A 16,304-nucleotide genomic window follows, 5' to 3' on the forward strand; every position below is an offset into this window, starting at 1 on the left:
ACGTGTTCTGGAGGCCAGGGATATGGTTCAGTAGATGATACAGCCAGCATGTTGAAGGCTCCAAGTTCAACCCTGGAACCTTTTGGTTCACCATCACTAATCTGAGCACGGCCAGATGTGGCTCCGATGACCTCAGCACTGCTGAGAAAAACATTATGAGAGTTGCTCTTTTTTTTTAATTTTTAGTAAAAAAATAAAAAAAGCCTGAGGCTGGAGTGATAGCACAGTGGGTAGGCATTTGCCTTGCACAAGACCAACCCGATTTTGGTTCCTGGCATCCTATATGGTTTCCTGAGCCTGCCAGGTGTGATTTCTAAGTGTAGAGTCAGGAGTAACCCTTAAGTGTCACTGGGCATGGCACAAAACCATAAAGCCCTGAATTGGGCTTTTTAAAAAAATAGCAAAAATCTATAAAGAGTTTAAAAGATTAAGGTCTCCCTACAGCCCTCCACATATACAGGTTGACATTTCTTTTTTTTTTTTTTTTTTTTTTTTTTGGTTTTTGGGCCACACCCGGTGACGCTCAGGGGTTACTCCTGGCTATACGCTCAGAAGTCGCTCCTGGCTTGGGGGACCATATGGGACGCCGGGGGATCGAACCGCAGTCCGTCCTAGGCTAGCGCAGGCAAGGCAGGCACCTTACCTCCAGCGCCACCGCCCAGCCCCATGGTTGACATTTCTTGTCCCCATAGTATAGCTCTGGATCTGAGAGCAGTACCAAACAGCTTCTTCACTTTGTGGCCACCACCTGTGATTTTTGTTTTGTTTTTGGGCCACACCTTGTGATGCTCAGGGGTTACTCCTGGCTATGCACTCAGAAATCATTCCTGGTTTGGGGGACCATATAGGATGCCAGGGGATGGAACTGCGGTCTGTCATAGGTTAGTGTGTACAAGGCAGATGCCCTACTGCTTGCAGCACTACTCCGGCTCCCAAACACCTGTGCTACTTTTTTTTTTTTTTTTTATGGTTTTTGGTTTTTGGGTCCCGCCTGGCAGTGTTCAGGGGTTACTCCTGGCTCCACGCTCAGAAATCATTCCTGGCAGGCATGGGGGACCATATGGGATGCCAAGATTTGAACCAATGACCTTCTGCATGAAAGGCAAATGCCTTACCTCCATGCTATCTTTCCGGCCCCCACCTGTGCTTTTATATCCTCCATTACCCACCTCAGCATAGTCAAACCTACAGAGAGGATGGGCAGAGTGGTTAAGCCTTCCCATCTCCTTCCTGGGTACCGGGGCTTCCCTGGGGAAGAACAGACTCTGCCTTCTGTGTGCAAACAGTTCTGAGACTTGAGGCCTCACTGACTCAGTACGAGTGGGGCCCAGGGACCCTGCTTGTTGCCTGGACCTGTGTTTCCTAGAGTATTAGTCCAGGAAAGCATCTTGGTTGTTTGTGGCCAGCACTTCTATTGGCCTTGTTCACAGAGACCGCCTGTGAGGGCTGGATGGTTTGGGTGCCAGATAGTGGTAGTTCTGGGGCTCAGATTTGGCTGGCCAGGGTGGAGTTAGAAGTGCCCAGAGATGTTGGAGGTTGAGCTCAGATTGGGTACTGGGGTTGGAACTCAGACCCTGAAGATGATAGGCATGAGCTCTACTACTCAACCATGATCCTGGCTTCTAGGAAGACATTTAATTGTTTTTGGTTTTAGTTTGTTTGTTGTTGCTGTTTTGTGGGGCCACACCTAGTGGTATTCTGGGCTTACTTCTGGCTCTGCAGTCAGGTATCTCCTGGCTAGACTTAGGACCACATGTAGTGCCAGGAATTATAGTGCATCAACCATGTGCAAGGCAAGTTGCTGTAACCATTGTACTGTCTGTTACTCCACTCTCAAGGTACACATTTTGTGTGTGTGTGTGTGTGTGTGTGTGTGTGTGGTTTTTGGGTCATACCCTGCAGTGCTCAGTGGTTACTCCTGGCTCCATGCTCAGAAATTGCTCCTGGCAGGCACGAGGGACCCTATGGGACGCCGGGATTCGAACCAATGACCTTCTGCATGAAAGGCAAACGCCTTACCTCCATGCTATCTCTCCGGTTCCAAGGTACACATTTTAATGCACAAGAAAACCAAGTTCTGGGCCCGGAGAGATAGCACAGCGGTGTTTGCCTTGCAAGCAGCCGATCCAGGACCTAAGGTGGTTGGTTCGAATCCCGGTGTCCCATATGGTCCCCCGTGCCTGCCAGGAGCTATTTCTAAGCAGACAGCCAGGAGTAACCCCTGAGCACCGCCGCTGGGTGTGGCCCAAAAACAAACAAACAAAACAAAAACAAGTTCTAACCTGGGATTTGGGATTTTCTCTCTAGCTCTTTGTCCCTCAGATTTATTAGACTATTGAAAAATTATGGTAGTGAGTGTTGTATATGAAAACATTTCCATAGAATATTCTTTGCCTGTTGTCCCACCTTGACCTTCCAGGTGGGGACGCTGTTGAGAGCAGAATAAATAGTTGAGGAGCGAGGTGTTCAGGGTCTTTTGGCAGAGTTTATTGGCTGGCTCCAGGCATATTTTGGAGCTGGTAGTAGGCTGACAAAGGACTCTCTGCACCCAACCTTTTTACCCCTTTACCCTCCTGTCTGTGTGGATTATTTGCTGCAGATAACTACCAAGATCTCCCCCCTCAAGGGGATAAGGGGATGGGAATCAATTTCTCATTCTGGGAGTTCTTTGAGGATATACAAATAACCAATAAAGAAGTAAACGGGACCCAACAGTGAGTATTTTAAAAGGTGTTTTAACCAGTTGAAAATGTAAGCCTTTAGGGGCCAAAGGGATAGTACAATTTGTAAGATGCTTGCCTTGCCTGCTAGGGGTGATTTCTTTTTTTTTTTTTTCTTTTTTTTGGGGGGTCACACCCGACAGCGCTTGGGGTTACTCCTGGCTCTATGCTCAGAAATTGGTCCTGGCGGGCCAGGATTTGAACCACTGTCCTTCTGCATGCAAGGCAAACACTTTACCTCCATGCTATTTCTTCAACCCCACTAGGGGTGATTTCTGAGCACAGAGCCAGGAGTAGGCCCTGAGCACTGCCAAGTTTGTCTCTGTTTTCCCCAATATAAGCCTATAAAAGGGATTGATATATAATTTTACATTCAGGGCATGTTGGAATAGCACCTCATTGAGCACAGTTTGGTTGTAAAGTTGCTGAGGAAAAAATAATCAGTGCCTTGATTCACTGATGGGTTCCTGTTATCTGGCAGTCACTTACTGATGCTTTCTGAGGAGATGGGTGCTGGGAGGACTCTTCCCACATGGAGCATTCTGTGTGGCTCATTGGTGATGGAATATTTTAGAGCCAGTGAACATTCAGGCAGCAGCTCCACTCACTTGGCCTTTCATTTTAGAAGAGACAACCAGTGTTTGAAGAATGTCCCTGTGAGCTTGTCTAAAATGGGACCTGTCCTGCCCACTAGAAAGAGCACCTCGTTTAAAGTGCTCTTTCTAGTGGAGCATAGTGTTGGCTGCTTGATCATGAGCCTGGTCCATGCAGCTTAGACCCAGGAAGGTGTGACTGCTCAGAAACCCTTTAGAAATGTTGGGTGGGGGTTTCAGAACTATTGGATGGCCTTGGTATGGTGGCTCACAGCTGTCAGAGCAGTGGCCTCTGATACTTGTAAACTAATGGCTGTAAATCTCCGCTCATGGTCCCAAGATGACTACTGCTACTGCTGCCATCACGTATGTTCTAGGGAAGGAGGAGGGGGTGAGAGAGAGAGAGAGAGAGAGAGAGAGAGAGAGAGAGAGAAGAGAGAGAGAGAGGAGAGAGAGAAGGAGCTGGGGCCCCCTCTGAAGAGCCTAGCAGTCAACCCCCCTCTATTTCCTCCATCATCCTATGCAGGACAGGTAGCTGGACAGCAAATGGTGGCTTTATTTCTTTTTTCTTTTTTTTGGTTTTTGGGCCACACCCGTCGGTGCTCAGGGGTTACTCCTGGCTGTCTGCTCAGAAATAGCTCCTGGCAGGCATGGGGGACCATATGGGACACCGGGATTCGAACCAACCACCTTTGGTCCTGGATCAGCTGCTTTCGAGGCAAACACCGCTGTGCTATCTCTTCGGGCCCAGTGGCTTTATTTCTTTTTTTTTTTTTTTTTTTTTTTTTGGCTTTTGGGCCACACCCAGTAACGCTCAGGGGTTACTCCTGGCTATGCGCTCAGAAGTCGCTCCTGGCTTGGGGGACCATATGGGACACCGGGGGATCGAACTGAGGTCCGTTCTAGGCTAGCGCTGGCAAGGCAGACACCTTACCTTTAGCGCCACCGCCCGGCCCCAGGTGGCTTTATTTCTATGTGCACTCGTGTCCCCCTGAGAGCAGGGCTCTGAGAGGAAGGAAGGCAGCATGGCGAAGGTGTTACCCTACACAGTCCCCAGCCCCACACTTGTGTTTGTTCTGCACAGGCCATCGGAAATGCCAAAACCACACGCAATGACAACAGTAGCCGTTTCGGGAAGTACATTCAGATTGGCTTTGACAAGAGGTTCCACATCATCGGTGCCAACATGAGGACGTACCTGCTGGAGAAATCCAGAGTGGTCTTCCAGGTGAGGGGCCTGCTCCTGCATTCTATTGTGCTTCCCATTCCCTGCCGACTCCCTGTGCCCGAGGCCTAGTGGTGGGCACTGTAGCAGTGCTGGGGACAAGGCCTCGGAACCCCAGGGGACTAGACCATTCTGGCAGTGGCAGGCAGTGAACACTGACAGGCAATGTTTAGCCTCTCCTGCTACTTGTCAGAGTTTAGTCCTGGCAGAAGCGATTCCCTGAGCACAGAGCCAGGAGTAAGCTCTGAGCACTGCCAAGTGTAGCTCCAAAGTAATGAGATTAAAATGACTTTTTTGATTTGTTTTTGGGCCACAACCAGAGGTGCTCAGGGGTTGGTTACTGCTGAATCTGAGCTCAGAAATTGCTCCTGACAGATTTGGGAGACCGTATGGGATGCTGGGATTCCAACCCAGGTCTACCCTGGGTCAGCCGCATGCAAGGCTGTGCTATCTCTCTCCAACCTTATTAAAATGATTTCTAAGTGAAGAAGCAATAAAAGAATCATCCCAGGGCTCTGGGGTTCTGAGAAGGGGTCTCTGGCCTGAACCTGCTGACATTCCTCTTCCTGCAGGCTGACTACGAGCGAAATTACCACATCTTCTACCAGCTGTGCGCGGCAGCCAGCCTCCCTGAGTGCAAAGAACTGGCTCTCAGTGAGTTCCCAGGCACATGGGGTTCTCATCTTTGACCTGTTACAAATGTGGGCACAGCAACAACAACACCACCACCACCACCACCACCACCACCCCGTCACTGGACTGTGCCCATTTCCTAGCCTGGCTCATCATGTGACCTGAGCCCAGGATGCCCATCTGAAGTGGAAGCTTTATTCTCCAGTCCCGAGGAAATGGGGGAAACATAGATCTGAAAGCAAACGCCAACACAGAAAATAATTCATACAGATTGAAGGGAATAGAACAGGTTCAGGAAAATTCCACCACAAGCCTTCCACTCACTAGCAAGAAATACCAGCAGGCAGATAGAATAGCTGTGGAAAAGAAACTGAAAGCAGTTTCTCCCTGAGACCCAAGGTTTTTATTGGGAAGAGAAAGACTACCTACCAGGATGGAGAATAAGTAGGGTAAGGGACCAATTCAGAGAACTTCTTCTAGCAAAGAATTCTGAATAGAATGAAACTGGTTACTTCCATACCCATCAGTAGCTGAGGAAGAGTTGGGACAAGCAGGAGAAAGGGATTTAGCAGCAACGAAAGATGGTCATAGTTCTGCAGCGTAGTTCTGCAGAAAATGCTTCCCACTTGAGGGTCAGCAGAAAGAAAGTACATTGGAGCCTAGCCCAGGTGCTGAGTGCCATCCCTACCAGCTCCACCTGCTACCTCCCTGGAAAATTGGAAATGTTTCCTATATGTAAGCTCTGAGTCTGGACCTAATGCTCATAAGGCAGGCATGGGCAAAATGGGGGTGGTGATGGTGGTTGGTTGCTGGGGATGGAGCCCAGGAATGGAGTTCAGGGCAGAGCCAGGTGATGGAGCCAGGAACAGAGTCAGATGATAGAGCCTAGAAATGGAACCCAAAGATAAAGACAAGGAACAGAGCCCAAGTTGATAAGCCCAAGAATAGAGCCCAAGGAGAGTGTCAGGTGATGAAATCCAAGGTCAGAGTCAGGTGGTGGAACCCAGGGACAGAGAATAGAGATGGAGCCCAAGGGATGAATGAGCCTAGGGATGGGGCCCAAAAACTGAACCCAGGGACAAAGCCAGGTAATGGCGCTTATGGATGGAGTCCAAAGACTGATCCAGGAGATGGAGCGCAGTGCTAGAGCCCAGGCAGGACCCCACAAATTCCAAGCTTTTCCTCTATGGCTGAGGCACATTACAGGTCCTGTGACATCAGGTAGCTGAGACAGACAGAAAAGGGCAGACAGAAGGGGATAGGGCCACCATGCAGATAAGAGTCCCTTGGAAGAGAGAGACAGCAGTGCTCTCTGCCAGGAAGCTTCTGGCACTGAGTCCACCCTGGACTGAGTGCTGTGGGGGTCATCTCCATTGCAGGTGGCCTCTGAGCCCCACTGGTCTTCTCTTCCTGCTGCTGCTGCTGCTCCCCAGGGTACTGCCCACCTGACCCCTCCTCAGGCCTGCCCCTCCTTCCCCACCACTCCCTCCCTTCTGAGGAATTCACCCAGAACTGAACACAAGTGTGTGTCATTGTGCTTTTTTTTTTTTTTTTTTTTTTTTTTTTTTGGTCTTTCAACCACACCCTGTGACGCTCAGGGGTTACACCTGGCTATGCGCTCAGAAATTGCTCCTGGCTTGGGGGATCATATGGGACACTAGGGGATCAAGCCAAGGTCCGTCCTAGGCTAGTGTGAGCAAGCCTTATGGCTTGCACCACTGCTCCGGCCCCTCACTGTGCATTTTTTACAGCCCCGAAGAGTTCAGGTGCCCGTCTTTGGAGCAGACTTGAGTCATGTACCCTTGGGCATGTCACTCCCTGACTTTGTAGATGGTTGAAAGTCCTAGAAATCTGGGACTCAGAGACAGCAGGATGCCCCTTATTTGCATGCATCATATCTTAAAAAAAAAAAAAAAAGAGGGAGGGGATGATAAAAATAAACAAACAACATCAATGCAGGGAATCTACCATCTCCTGTTTTATCCCAGTTTTAGCTGAATATTCTAATGCTCTGTCTGGGGTCAGTCTGACATCATTCAGTTTTGTCTCCATGTTCCTATTGCCCTAAGGGCAACCTCCTTTGGTTGATTGGGGGCCATATCTGGGGACCATGTGAGGCTCCAGCTCTTGGAGCTCATTCTCTCCCTCATTCTCTCCCCGGACCTAAAGACAGTCTTTCACAGGCCTCCTCACCCATCTGCCTCTGTGGTTCAGTGGGCAGATCTCCCCTCCCATGATGACATCCACCCCCTGTTCCCCCCATAGCCTGTGCAGAGGATTTCTTCTACACGTCGCAGGGCGGGGACACATCCATTGAGGGTGTGGATGATGCAGAGGACTTTGAGAAGACACGCCAGGCTTTCATCCTCCTTGGTAAGTTAAGGGGCTTGTGTGCATGTGTGGGGTGCAGGCTCTACAGGTTGTCTATGCAGTGGAAGGCCAGCCCAGTCCCACAGCATGGGTGGGATAGCAGGGGTCCTCAAACTTTTAAAACTGGGCCAGTTCAGTCCTTCAGACTATTGGATGGCTGGACTATAGTTTTAAAAAAAGCTATGAACAGGGGCCGGCGTGGTGGCACTAGAGGTAAGCCTTGCCAGCGCTAGCCTAGGACAGACCGAGGTTCCATCCCCCAGCGTCCCATATGATCCCCCAAGCCAGGAGCGACTTCTGAGCCATAGCCAGGAGTAACCCCTTAACGTCACCGGGTGTGGCCCAAAAACCAAAAAAAAAAAAAAAAAAAAAAAAGCTATGAACAATACTGGCTTGAGGGCCATAGTTTGAGGACCCCTCCCCAAGACTGATAGGAGGAATTAAGAGACAGAAAAGAAAGGAGGGATGTTGGAGAGTTGGAGAGTGCGGCTCTCATCCTACATGTGTGTGCTGCTGCCTGGGACAAGTCAGCTGCTAAGCAGAACAGGCAGCAGTGGCAAACACACCCAGTGGCCAGATAAATGTCCTCGGTGGGCCGCATGAGCTGTAGTTTGAGGACCCCTGATCCTTTTGAGTGGGACCCTTTGGAAACTGCTTTCTCCTGCTGCTCCTGCCAGCAAGGTCACGACAGTGCCCTCTGCTGGCCAAGCTCAGCCTTCTAGGCATGATGCACTTAGAGCAAAGGGAAGGGAGAGGGAAAAATCTCATCTTTGAGAGCATCAGCTCATCCTCTGTCCCAGCATCATAGAGATGATTTCTCTTTTTCTAATTAGAAAAAAGTGTGCGTGCCTGCCTGCTTGTCACTCTCTAAAACTGTGTTGGGGTGGAGGTAGACTAGGAGGGACACTACTGGTCATACACTGTCCTGGCTGGAGCTGGATGGTTCTATGCTTAGGCTTTGCAGTGCCAGGGATCATGCAGTGCTGGGATTGAACTCAGGTCCTTGGGTTTTCAGAGTGTGCTGAGCTCTAAGACATCTCCCCAATCTGGGACTGGTTGGTTTCTTCTTTGCAGTGAGCAGCACATAAGCAGGAGAGCTTTGGGCTGGGTTTTCAGTCCTTGCAGAGGCTGAGAAGATGCTAGAGCAAGGATAAGGAGAGAGAAGCAGAGCAAACTGTGATCTCTGCCAGGCACTTTATCCCCTAGAGACCAGGGGCCTTTATTCTCAAAACACACAGAGTGTGTAAGATAACTTGTAGGGAGCCACGAGTCCATGCCTTGATAGAATGTCTTTTTTTGTTGTTAACTCAAGGGATTGGTGACCTTTTTTTGAAGGACAAGACAGTAACTCTTTGGTGCTTGTGTTCCAGGCAGTTTCTGTCCCAGCTACTCAGCTGCCCCCTTTCAGGATGAAAATAGATACTGGCAGGGTAGAAACAAATGGACAGAACTGTGTTCTAATAAATCTTTATTTACAAAAATGGGCTAACCCTGGCTTTCCTCCTTTGGATTGAATGTTCAGATTTGGTTTGTTTTGAGTTTTGCTTCCCACTAGTTAGAGTTCTTCCAGCTCTCTGTTTTTTAAGTTTGAAATGTTTTTGTTTTTGTTTGTTTGTTTTTGCTTTTTGGGGGCCACACCCAGTAACACTCAGGGGTTACTCCTGGCTATGTGCTCAGAAATTGCTTCTGGCTTGGGGGACCTTATGGGACGCTGGGAGATCAAAATGTGGTCCAAATGCCCTACTGCTTGCGCCACTGTTCTGCCCCAAGTCTGAAATGTTTTGTAATTTAAAAAGAATCTATAGTTCTTTAAAGCAAAATCAGAGTCTAGGGGCCAGAGAGATAGCATGGAGATAGGGCATTTGCCTTGCATGCAGAAGGATGGTGGTTCGAATCCCAGCACCCCATATGGTCCCCCGAGCCTGCCAGTAGCGATTTCTGAGCGTAGAGCCAGGAGTAGCCCCCCTGAGCGCTGCTGGATGTGACCCAAAAACTAATAAAATAATAAAATAAAATAAAATAGGCTAGGCAGATATTTGAGCCTGAGAAACATCTTTGGAACTTGGCTTTTAGGCTAAGTGGGGGTGCCCCCTGGGCCTGGGCAGCCATTCTTGTCCACCACTGAAAGATCCTGACCCAGGATGGGAGCAGCCCTGGCCAGCTGACCCATCCTCCCTAAGATCCCCCTAGGGGACGCTTTGCTCCAGGTCCCTGTGGGCACTTTAGATTCATGGCACAGATGTTTGCAGGTGAGGAGGTGAGGAGGAAAATGACAGCAGATAAATGGACATTTTTTTTTTAATGGAGAAAGCAAGAATTCCCTGGAAGCATTGTGTTGGGGTGAGATAAAGTCCACTGTAAATCTGTAATTGTGGCCTCTCTGTGATGAAGAAAGTTAGGGGGAACGATGTGGTGTGACCCATCTGGTTTGATCAAGACAATCACAGCCAGGAAATTTCATGCCTCATCCGGGGAGCCCCTTTGCCCTCGGAACTATTGCTGTGAGTGGCAATTACTTGGTGAGGAGCCTGGATCATTTTAGGAGTTATTGGTCCAGAAGATAGAAAAAAAATCAAACCTATGTTTGTTTGGGTTTTTTTGAAGTTCTTTATAAAGAGGGTGAAATGTCCTTTCTTCTCCTGGATTCTAAGTGTCATTCATCCCCTTTCTTCCCCCAGGAGTCCGTGAGTCCCATCAGATAAGCATTTTTAAGATAATTGCTTCTATTCTGCACCTCGGAAACGTGGCGATCCAGGCAGAGCGTGATGGCGAATCCTGCAGCATCTCGGTAAGGCGCACTCCAGCCCCCAAGATAAAATGGGCAGTTTGCTCTGCTCTTTGGCTTGATATGACTGAAATGTGCCTCTACCCTTAGAGGACACTCGTAGGTTATTTATTCTCCACACTTAGGATTCCTGTTCCCTTGCTGATAATATTTTTTGCAAAAAGAATGCATCTGTCCTCTTTTTTAAATTTGCTGCCATCGAATTTCTGCCCTGCAAGGCAGGGAGTTTAGTCGTTATTCAGAAATTCTTCTTGCTGGATTAGAAAAACTAGTGAGCTTCAAGGATAGTCAATCGCTCAGTCCTTGCTGAGCTGTGCAGTGAGTTGGGAGTGACAGGGAGCAGGTGCTGGATCAGACATTGTACTTTGCAGTGGACATCCAGGAGCTGGTAGCCCTCTTGGTAGGTAGGATGGTGATGGCACTTGTGTCAATGTACTGGGTTGACCTGATTCTCTGAGTGCCATTTACACATAGTCAGTGCTGGATTTTGTTCCATTGCCCACTGACTAAGATATGTGTCAGATGGCAATGCCCAGTGTGTAGATGTTGGGGGTCAGCACTGGGATGACTGGTAGACCATACCTGGTGCTGTGTAGTGATGACAGGCTGGCCTGGCAGTGGCACTCTAGCCTGGCACACAGAATCTGCTTATTGTTTATTTAGATCCTCTCTATGCCCCTGGCAGTAGAAGCTGGGTACAGTTCAGAGTTTGAGTCTTATCTACCAACTCTGCACTGAAATGCCCAGAAGCTGGGAGGAGACAGGCTATACAGCACTGACTCAGAAGCCTGAAAATCCAGGCACATGTCCTCGCCCATCACAGTGGGAAGATGCTTGGTTGGGTACTGGGGATGGAACCCATGCAAGGTGAGAACCACCCTGTCCCTGCCATGGGCTTCCATGCCAGTGGAGAAGCATGAATCACCCTCTCCTCGTTGGTTCAGGTTGAGCCCTGCCTGGCGTTTGGGGAGAGGAAGACGTGTGTTAGGGGCACCAGTTTGCCTACTTTCACCCCACACACTTCCCTTATGAGTTAAGTGGCTTAGGATTTGGGGAATCCCTGGAGCTTTTCGGGGATGGACATGGACTCTGCAGCCTCCTGAGCAGTTTCCTTGCCAGATCCTGTGTTGGAGAGGGGCATGGTGGGACTGGGGATGTTGGACAGTCTTGGACATTGATGCTGGTGCTGGGGGACTAGGGGCAGTGAGGTTGGCATGATGATATTTGGAGAGTAGGGTGCTAAGAGGGATCATATGTATCCGGGGTGGGGGGGGGGCCTGGTGGGTGCCATCCATATTGGCCCAACATTCCCTTCTGAGTCTCATCAAGTCAGCTTTCAAGGACCTGGGCCTTCAGTGCATGGACACCCCATAACCCCATTTTTTGAAGGCAGTGCCCTGCCTCTTAAAGACAATGGCCCACAAGGGTTTAGACACCAGAGGCAGCATGTACCCCAAAACTTACTGCTCCCAACTTCTTGTGGACTTTGCATTGTTTAAGCATGAGTGTGACTGCAGGATGTGATGTCAGTTTTGAACCAACAGGCAGGATTATAATAGAAGCCAGCCACAATCAGCATGCCAGACGTGAGTGCAGTGGGCTCCCTATGCGTGGTCCTATCTCCCCCATGGTGACATAGCAGTGCCTCAGAGGAATGGGATGCTACCCACAGGTTCTTCTACAGCAGATATTCCAGTGTCCAGCAGTGACCAACTGCTTAGAAATAGAACAAGTGGATGAGAGGACATTGTCCTGCCTACCAGTTCCAGTCACTAACACCCTTTCTTTTTTTTGTTGTTGTTTTTTTTGTTTTTGTTTTTGGGCCACACCCGGTGATGCTCAGGGGTTACTCCTGGCTATGCGCTCAGAAGTTGCTTCTGGCTTGGGGGACCACATGGGACACCGGGGGATCGAACAGCGATCTGTCCAAGGCTAGTGCAGGCAAGGCAGGCACTTTACCTCTAGCGCCACCACCTGGCCCCACTAACACCCTTTCTAAGGCTTTGTGTTTGGGTCTGGTGGAAACTGCTGGTGGCCCAGAGTCATGACTGTGGTGAATTCTCTGTGGGGCGAATGAAGTCAGGTGGTCCCGGGTCTCTCCCAGGTCAAGGCCAAGGTCAGGCAATTTGGCTCAGAAATGCTGCCTACTCTTTGGTCAGTCAAATTCCAGAAAGGCCCCATAAGATACCCCTCTCTTGATGCTCTGAAGAAACAGCCAGGTCTAACTCGTTTCTCCCAGCAAGACCCTCCTACCCCCTCTATTCAGTAACGTCCTCCCCACAGGCCCAACTCTGGAAAAACACTGGTCACAAGGATGTGGAGAGGAAGGAGTGAGATTTTCCTCCTACACTGTTGTTTGATTATCTTGTAATTGCACTGGTGGGGGGAGTAGATGGATTTTTAACGTCTGTAGGAGGAAGAAAAAATGGCCTAGGGACATCGGGGTGGAAGTGGGGTGCAGGAATAGTGCCATTATCTGTAATCTTGGTCAGGGAACAAGCCTATTTTGCCATCTTGGCAGACAGCACCCCTCACAGAATGACTCCCCTGGGCCAGGCAGAGCCATTAGGAGGTGACACATTGTTCTGAAAGATCCCCTCTCCTGCAGTGGAGTTATTAAGCTCCTTGCAGGCTCAGGCCAGAACCAAAGCCTTCCAGGGCATAACTAATGATGTTTAAGAGTGGAAGCTTCAGGGGGGCAGGCAAGGGTTACCCAAGAGCCTGCTGATCCCCAAGGTTCGGTGTCTCAAAGGCCAGCAGTTAATGAGAACTTTGCTGCAATGGGAATCAAGGTACTGAGGTCACTGGTATGTGAGGAAGACTGGCCTGGCCTACGGGACCTGGTGAGACGTGGTACTGCAGATATCTGCTTCTTACCCAATAATAAAGGGGCTGGCGATGGGACATTGCCAGTGGCTGCTCTGTCCAGCTCTAAACCTGAGGTACACTGGTGTCTGGAGCTCCCAGGAATCTCCTCACATATGGAGGTGTTCTGCATAGCTCCAACATTTCGCCACCTCTGTTGATTCCCTTTCTGGCTGAAGCAAGAGCACTAAGATTGTGCATGAACCTTGCTTAGATGTTATTTATCATCTCTGAAGCTTGGTCCTGTGTTTCTGGGGAGCAGAGAGTTAGGGCTCAGCCTATTTCTTGCCTCTGCATGTGTGGCATGTGTCCTGCTGTAGCAGGGAGGAGTGAGGTGGCAGCCTGGAGAGGGGAGGCTCGCCTTCCTCTTCACCTGGGAACTACCAGGGATATTTTATAAGGCCTGAGTTGGCCATCTTCATGGCACAGATCTAGTGGCTCTGCAACCTGGTAGCAAGCAGTAAACTTCAGGGTGTGGGAACTTTACTCAGCCAGCACAACATAGAAGCAATGAAAGAGAGTTCTTCTCTTTCCAGGAGCTCCTGGGCATCTTGAATAGGTCCTGTGTTTCAAAGCCACTTGAGTTGTTTAGTTTCTAGTGTGATTTCCTCCACTTCACACTTACTAGGCCCCCTTAATGATCTGCTTGCAACCATTCATTCTGGCCACAGGAGCTCCAGACTACTTTTGAATATACAACTATTTGGAAGATTGCAGGCCATAGGTAACTGAGATAGAGGCATCCAGGAGGATTCTTCCACCTCTGGCTCCTTCCTCTTAATGGACACCAGCCCTTTCTTGAGACTTCTCTCATGCCAGTGCTCTGCAGCCCTAGATCAGGAGAGCTGGAGAATATTCCTAAGAAGCCTAAAAATTTGCCACTGGGCAGGCATCTAGACACATTTGAGCAACACTTTGTTAGTTTTGGGTCATGTCCAGCAGTGCTCAGGGGTTTCTCTGGTTCGTGCTCATGGATCACTTCTGGCAGGACTCAAGGCACCATCCATGATGCCAGGGATAGAACCCAGGTCAGCTAGGTATGAGACAAGCTCCCTTGCCCACTGTACAATCTCTCTGGCCTCTGACCATCTCTTTATCAGGCCCTGTCACTGCCCTCCCCATGTAGCAGACTCCAAGTGTGTGGGGTGCCAGGAAGGCTGCGACTGGGGCTGGCCTCCCATTGGCTGGCAGGGAGAGGGTAGTGTAGTGGTGTGGTCCTCTTCTAGCCCTGTCTCTGCTTTGTCTCCTGCAGCCCCAGGATGAGCACCTGAGCAACTTCTGCCGCCTGCTGGGTGTGGAGCAGGCGCAGATGCAGCACTGGCTGTGCCACCGCAAGCTGGTCACCACCTCAGAGACCTACGTAAAGACCATGTCCCTGCAGCAGGTGGTCAACGCACGCAACGCCCTGGCCAAGCACCTATATGCGCAGCTGTTCAGCTGGATTGTGGAGCATGTGAACAAGGCCCTGCACACGTCCCTCAAGCAGCACTCATTCATTGGGGTCCTAGACATATATGGGTAGGCTCCCAACAGCCCCCTGCTGGGCAGATTGGCGCCACATCTGGAGCCCCTAGTAATACCCACACACCTCTGGAAGGGGTCTTGAGAAGGAGCCATAGCTGGCTTTAGGGGACCTGAGTCCTGGGATATTCATGTCCTATTACTGAGACAGCCTGAGCAAAAGTGAAGACTAATTGCTCCTAGCTAAGAGTCTCTTTTTATCCCAGGCTCAGAAAGGAAAACCTCCCGCTCTCGCTCTCTCTCTCTCTCTCTCTCTCTCTCTCTCTCTCTCTCTCTCTCTCTCTCTCTCTCTCTCTCTCTCTCCTTTTTTGAAAGTTTAGAAGACATTTTTGTTTGTTTGTTTGATTTTTTTTGGGGGGGTCACACCCAGCAGCACTCAGGGGTTACTCCTGTCTCTACACTCAGAAATTGCTCCTGGCAGGGTCTAGGGACCCCATGGGAAGTCAGGATTCAAACCACCGTCCTTCTGCATGCAAGGCAAACTATCTACCTTCATGCTGTCTCCCTGGCCCCTAGAAGACATTTTTTTTCCCTAAAAGACATTTTTAATAGAAAATTTGACAGTCAAATTTATATGGCAACTAGATTTTGGTGTGAGAGAATGCTTGTCAGTATCCAGAATTTTATATTAGATAGTTTTCCCAGTTACCCTCACATCAAACCATCCTCAGACCATTTCTATAGCAGATACTTTTCTTCTCTCTCTCTCTCTCTCTCTCTCTCTCTCTCTCTCTCTCTCTCTCTCTCTCTCTCTCTCTCTCTCTATCTCCCTCTTTTCCTCACCTTTCCTCTCTTCTCCTCTCTCCATTCTCAGCATTTTATTTTCATTTCTTTTTGTTTGTCTGTTTTGTTTTGTTTTTAGGTCACACCCAGTGGCGCTCAGGGGTTACTCCTGACTGTGCTTAGAAATTGCTCCTAGCAGGCTCAGGGCATGCTGGGAATCAAACCACCATCTGTCCTGGGTTGGCTGCATGCAAGGCAAATGCCCTACCATTGTGATATCTCTCTGGCCCCTTCACCTTCATTTTATTTGTGTTACTTTAGGGGTGCTCCTAAGCAGTGCTCTGGCAGCCTGGGACACCCCAGGTAGTAGGGTTCAATGTTTGGGCCCCTTCTGCAGTTCTAGGGACATAAGGACCACCTCTGCGATGCAGGAAGCTCCATGTGGTGCCAGGGTTTGGACTCAGGGCCTCTGACCTCTGAATTGGCTCCTGGGGCCCTGGTATGCTACTTAAATCTGCCCATGGGCCTCTTTCAACCCTCAGAATTCTGGTGATGCTGGGATTGCTTCCTTCACTGCTTCACTAACCTTGATGATGTGACACTGACGATGCTCAGGGGTTACACCTGACTCTGCACTCAGGAATTACTCCTGGGAGTCCTGGGGAAACCATAGGGTATGCTGAGAGATTGAACTCAGATTGGCCACATGCAAGGCAAGCACCCTTCCCACTGTACTGTACTATGTCTCTGGCCCCACCATCATGACCTTTTTAAGTGCACAAACTCCATCATGTTAAATAGGTTTCACATAGTTGTATGATAAATCTCTAGTTTATGGATTTTTCTTCTTTACTTGGGTTTTGTTTTAC

General features: G+C 49.5%; 1 protein-coding gene across 1 annotated transcript in view; it reads left to right on the forward strand.

Moving 5' to 3' along the window:
• The window catches only part of MYO5B (myosin VB), a 210,357-nt gene that overhangs the window by 136,804 nt on the left and 57,249 nt on the right, over window positions 1-16,304 (forward strand). Inside the window, exons 6-10 of the mRNA XM_049781585.1 lie at window positions 4,398-4,541; window positions 5,111-5,192; window positions 7,437-7,544; window positions 10,220-10,329; window positions 14,444-14,709. Of these exons, the coding sequence (XP_049637542.1) occupies window positions 4,398-4,541; window positions 5,111-5,192; window positions 7,437-7,544; window positions 10,220-10,329; window positions 14,444-14,709 (710 nt within the window). The remainder of the gene's footprint in view (window positions 1-4,397; window positions 4,542-5,110; window positions 5,193-7,436; window positions 7,545-10,219; window positions 10,330-14,443; window positions 14,710-16,304) is intronic.

This window comes from Suncus etruscus, chromosome 10, assembly GCF_024139225.1.
Source record: "Suncus etruscus isolate mSunEtr1 chromosome 10, mSunEtr1.pri.cur, whole genome shotgun sequence".
In the NCBI taxonomy this organism is placed as follows: Eukaryota; Metazoa; Chordata; class Mammalia; order Eulipotyphla; family Soricidae; genus Suncus; species Suncus etruscus.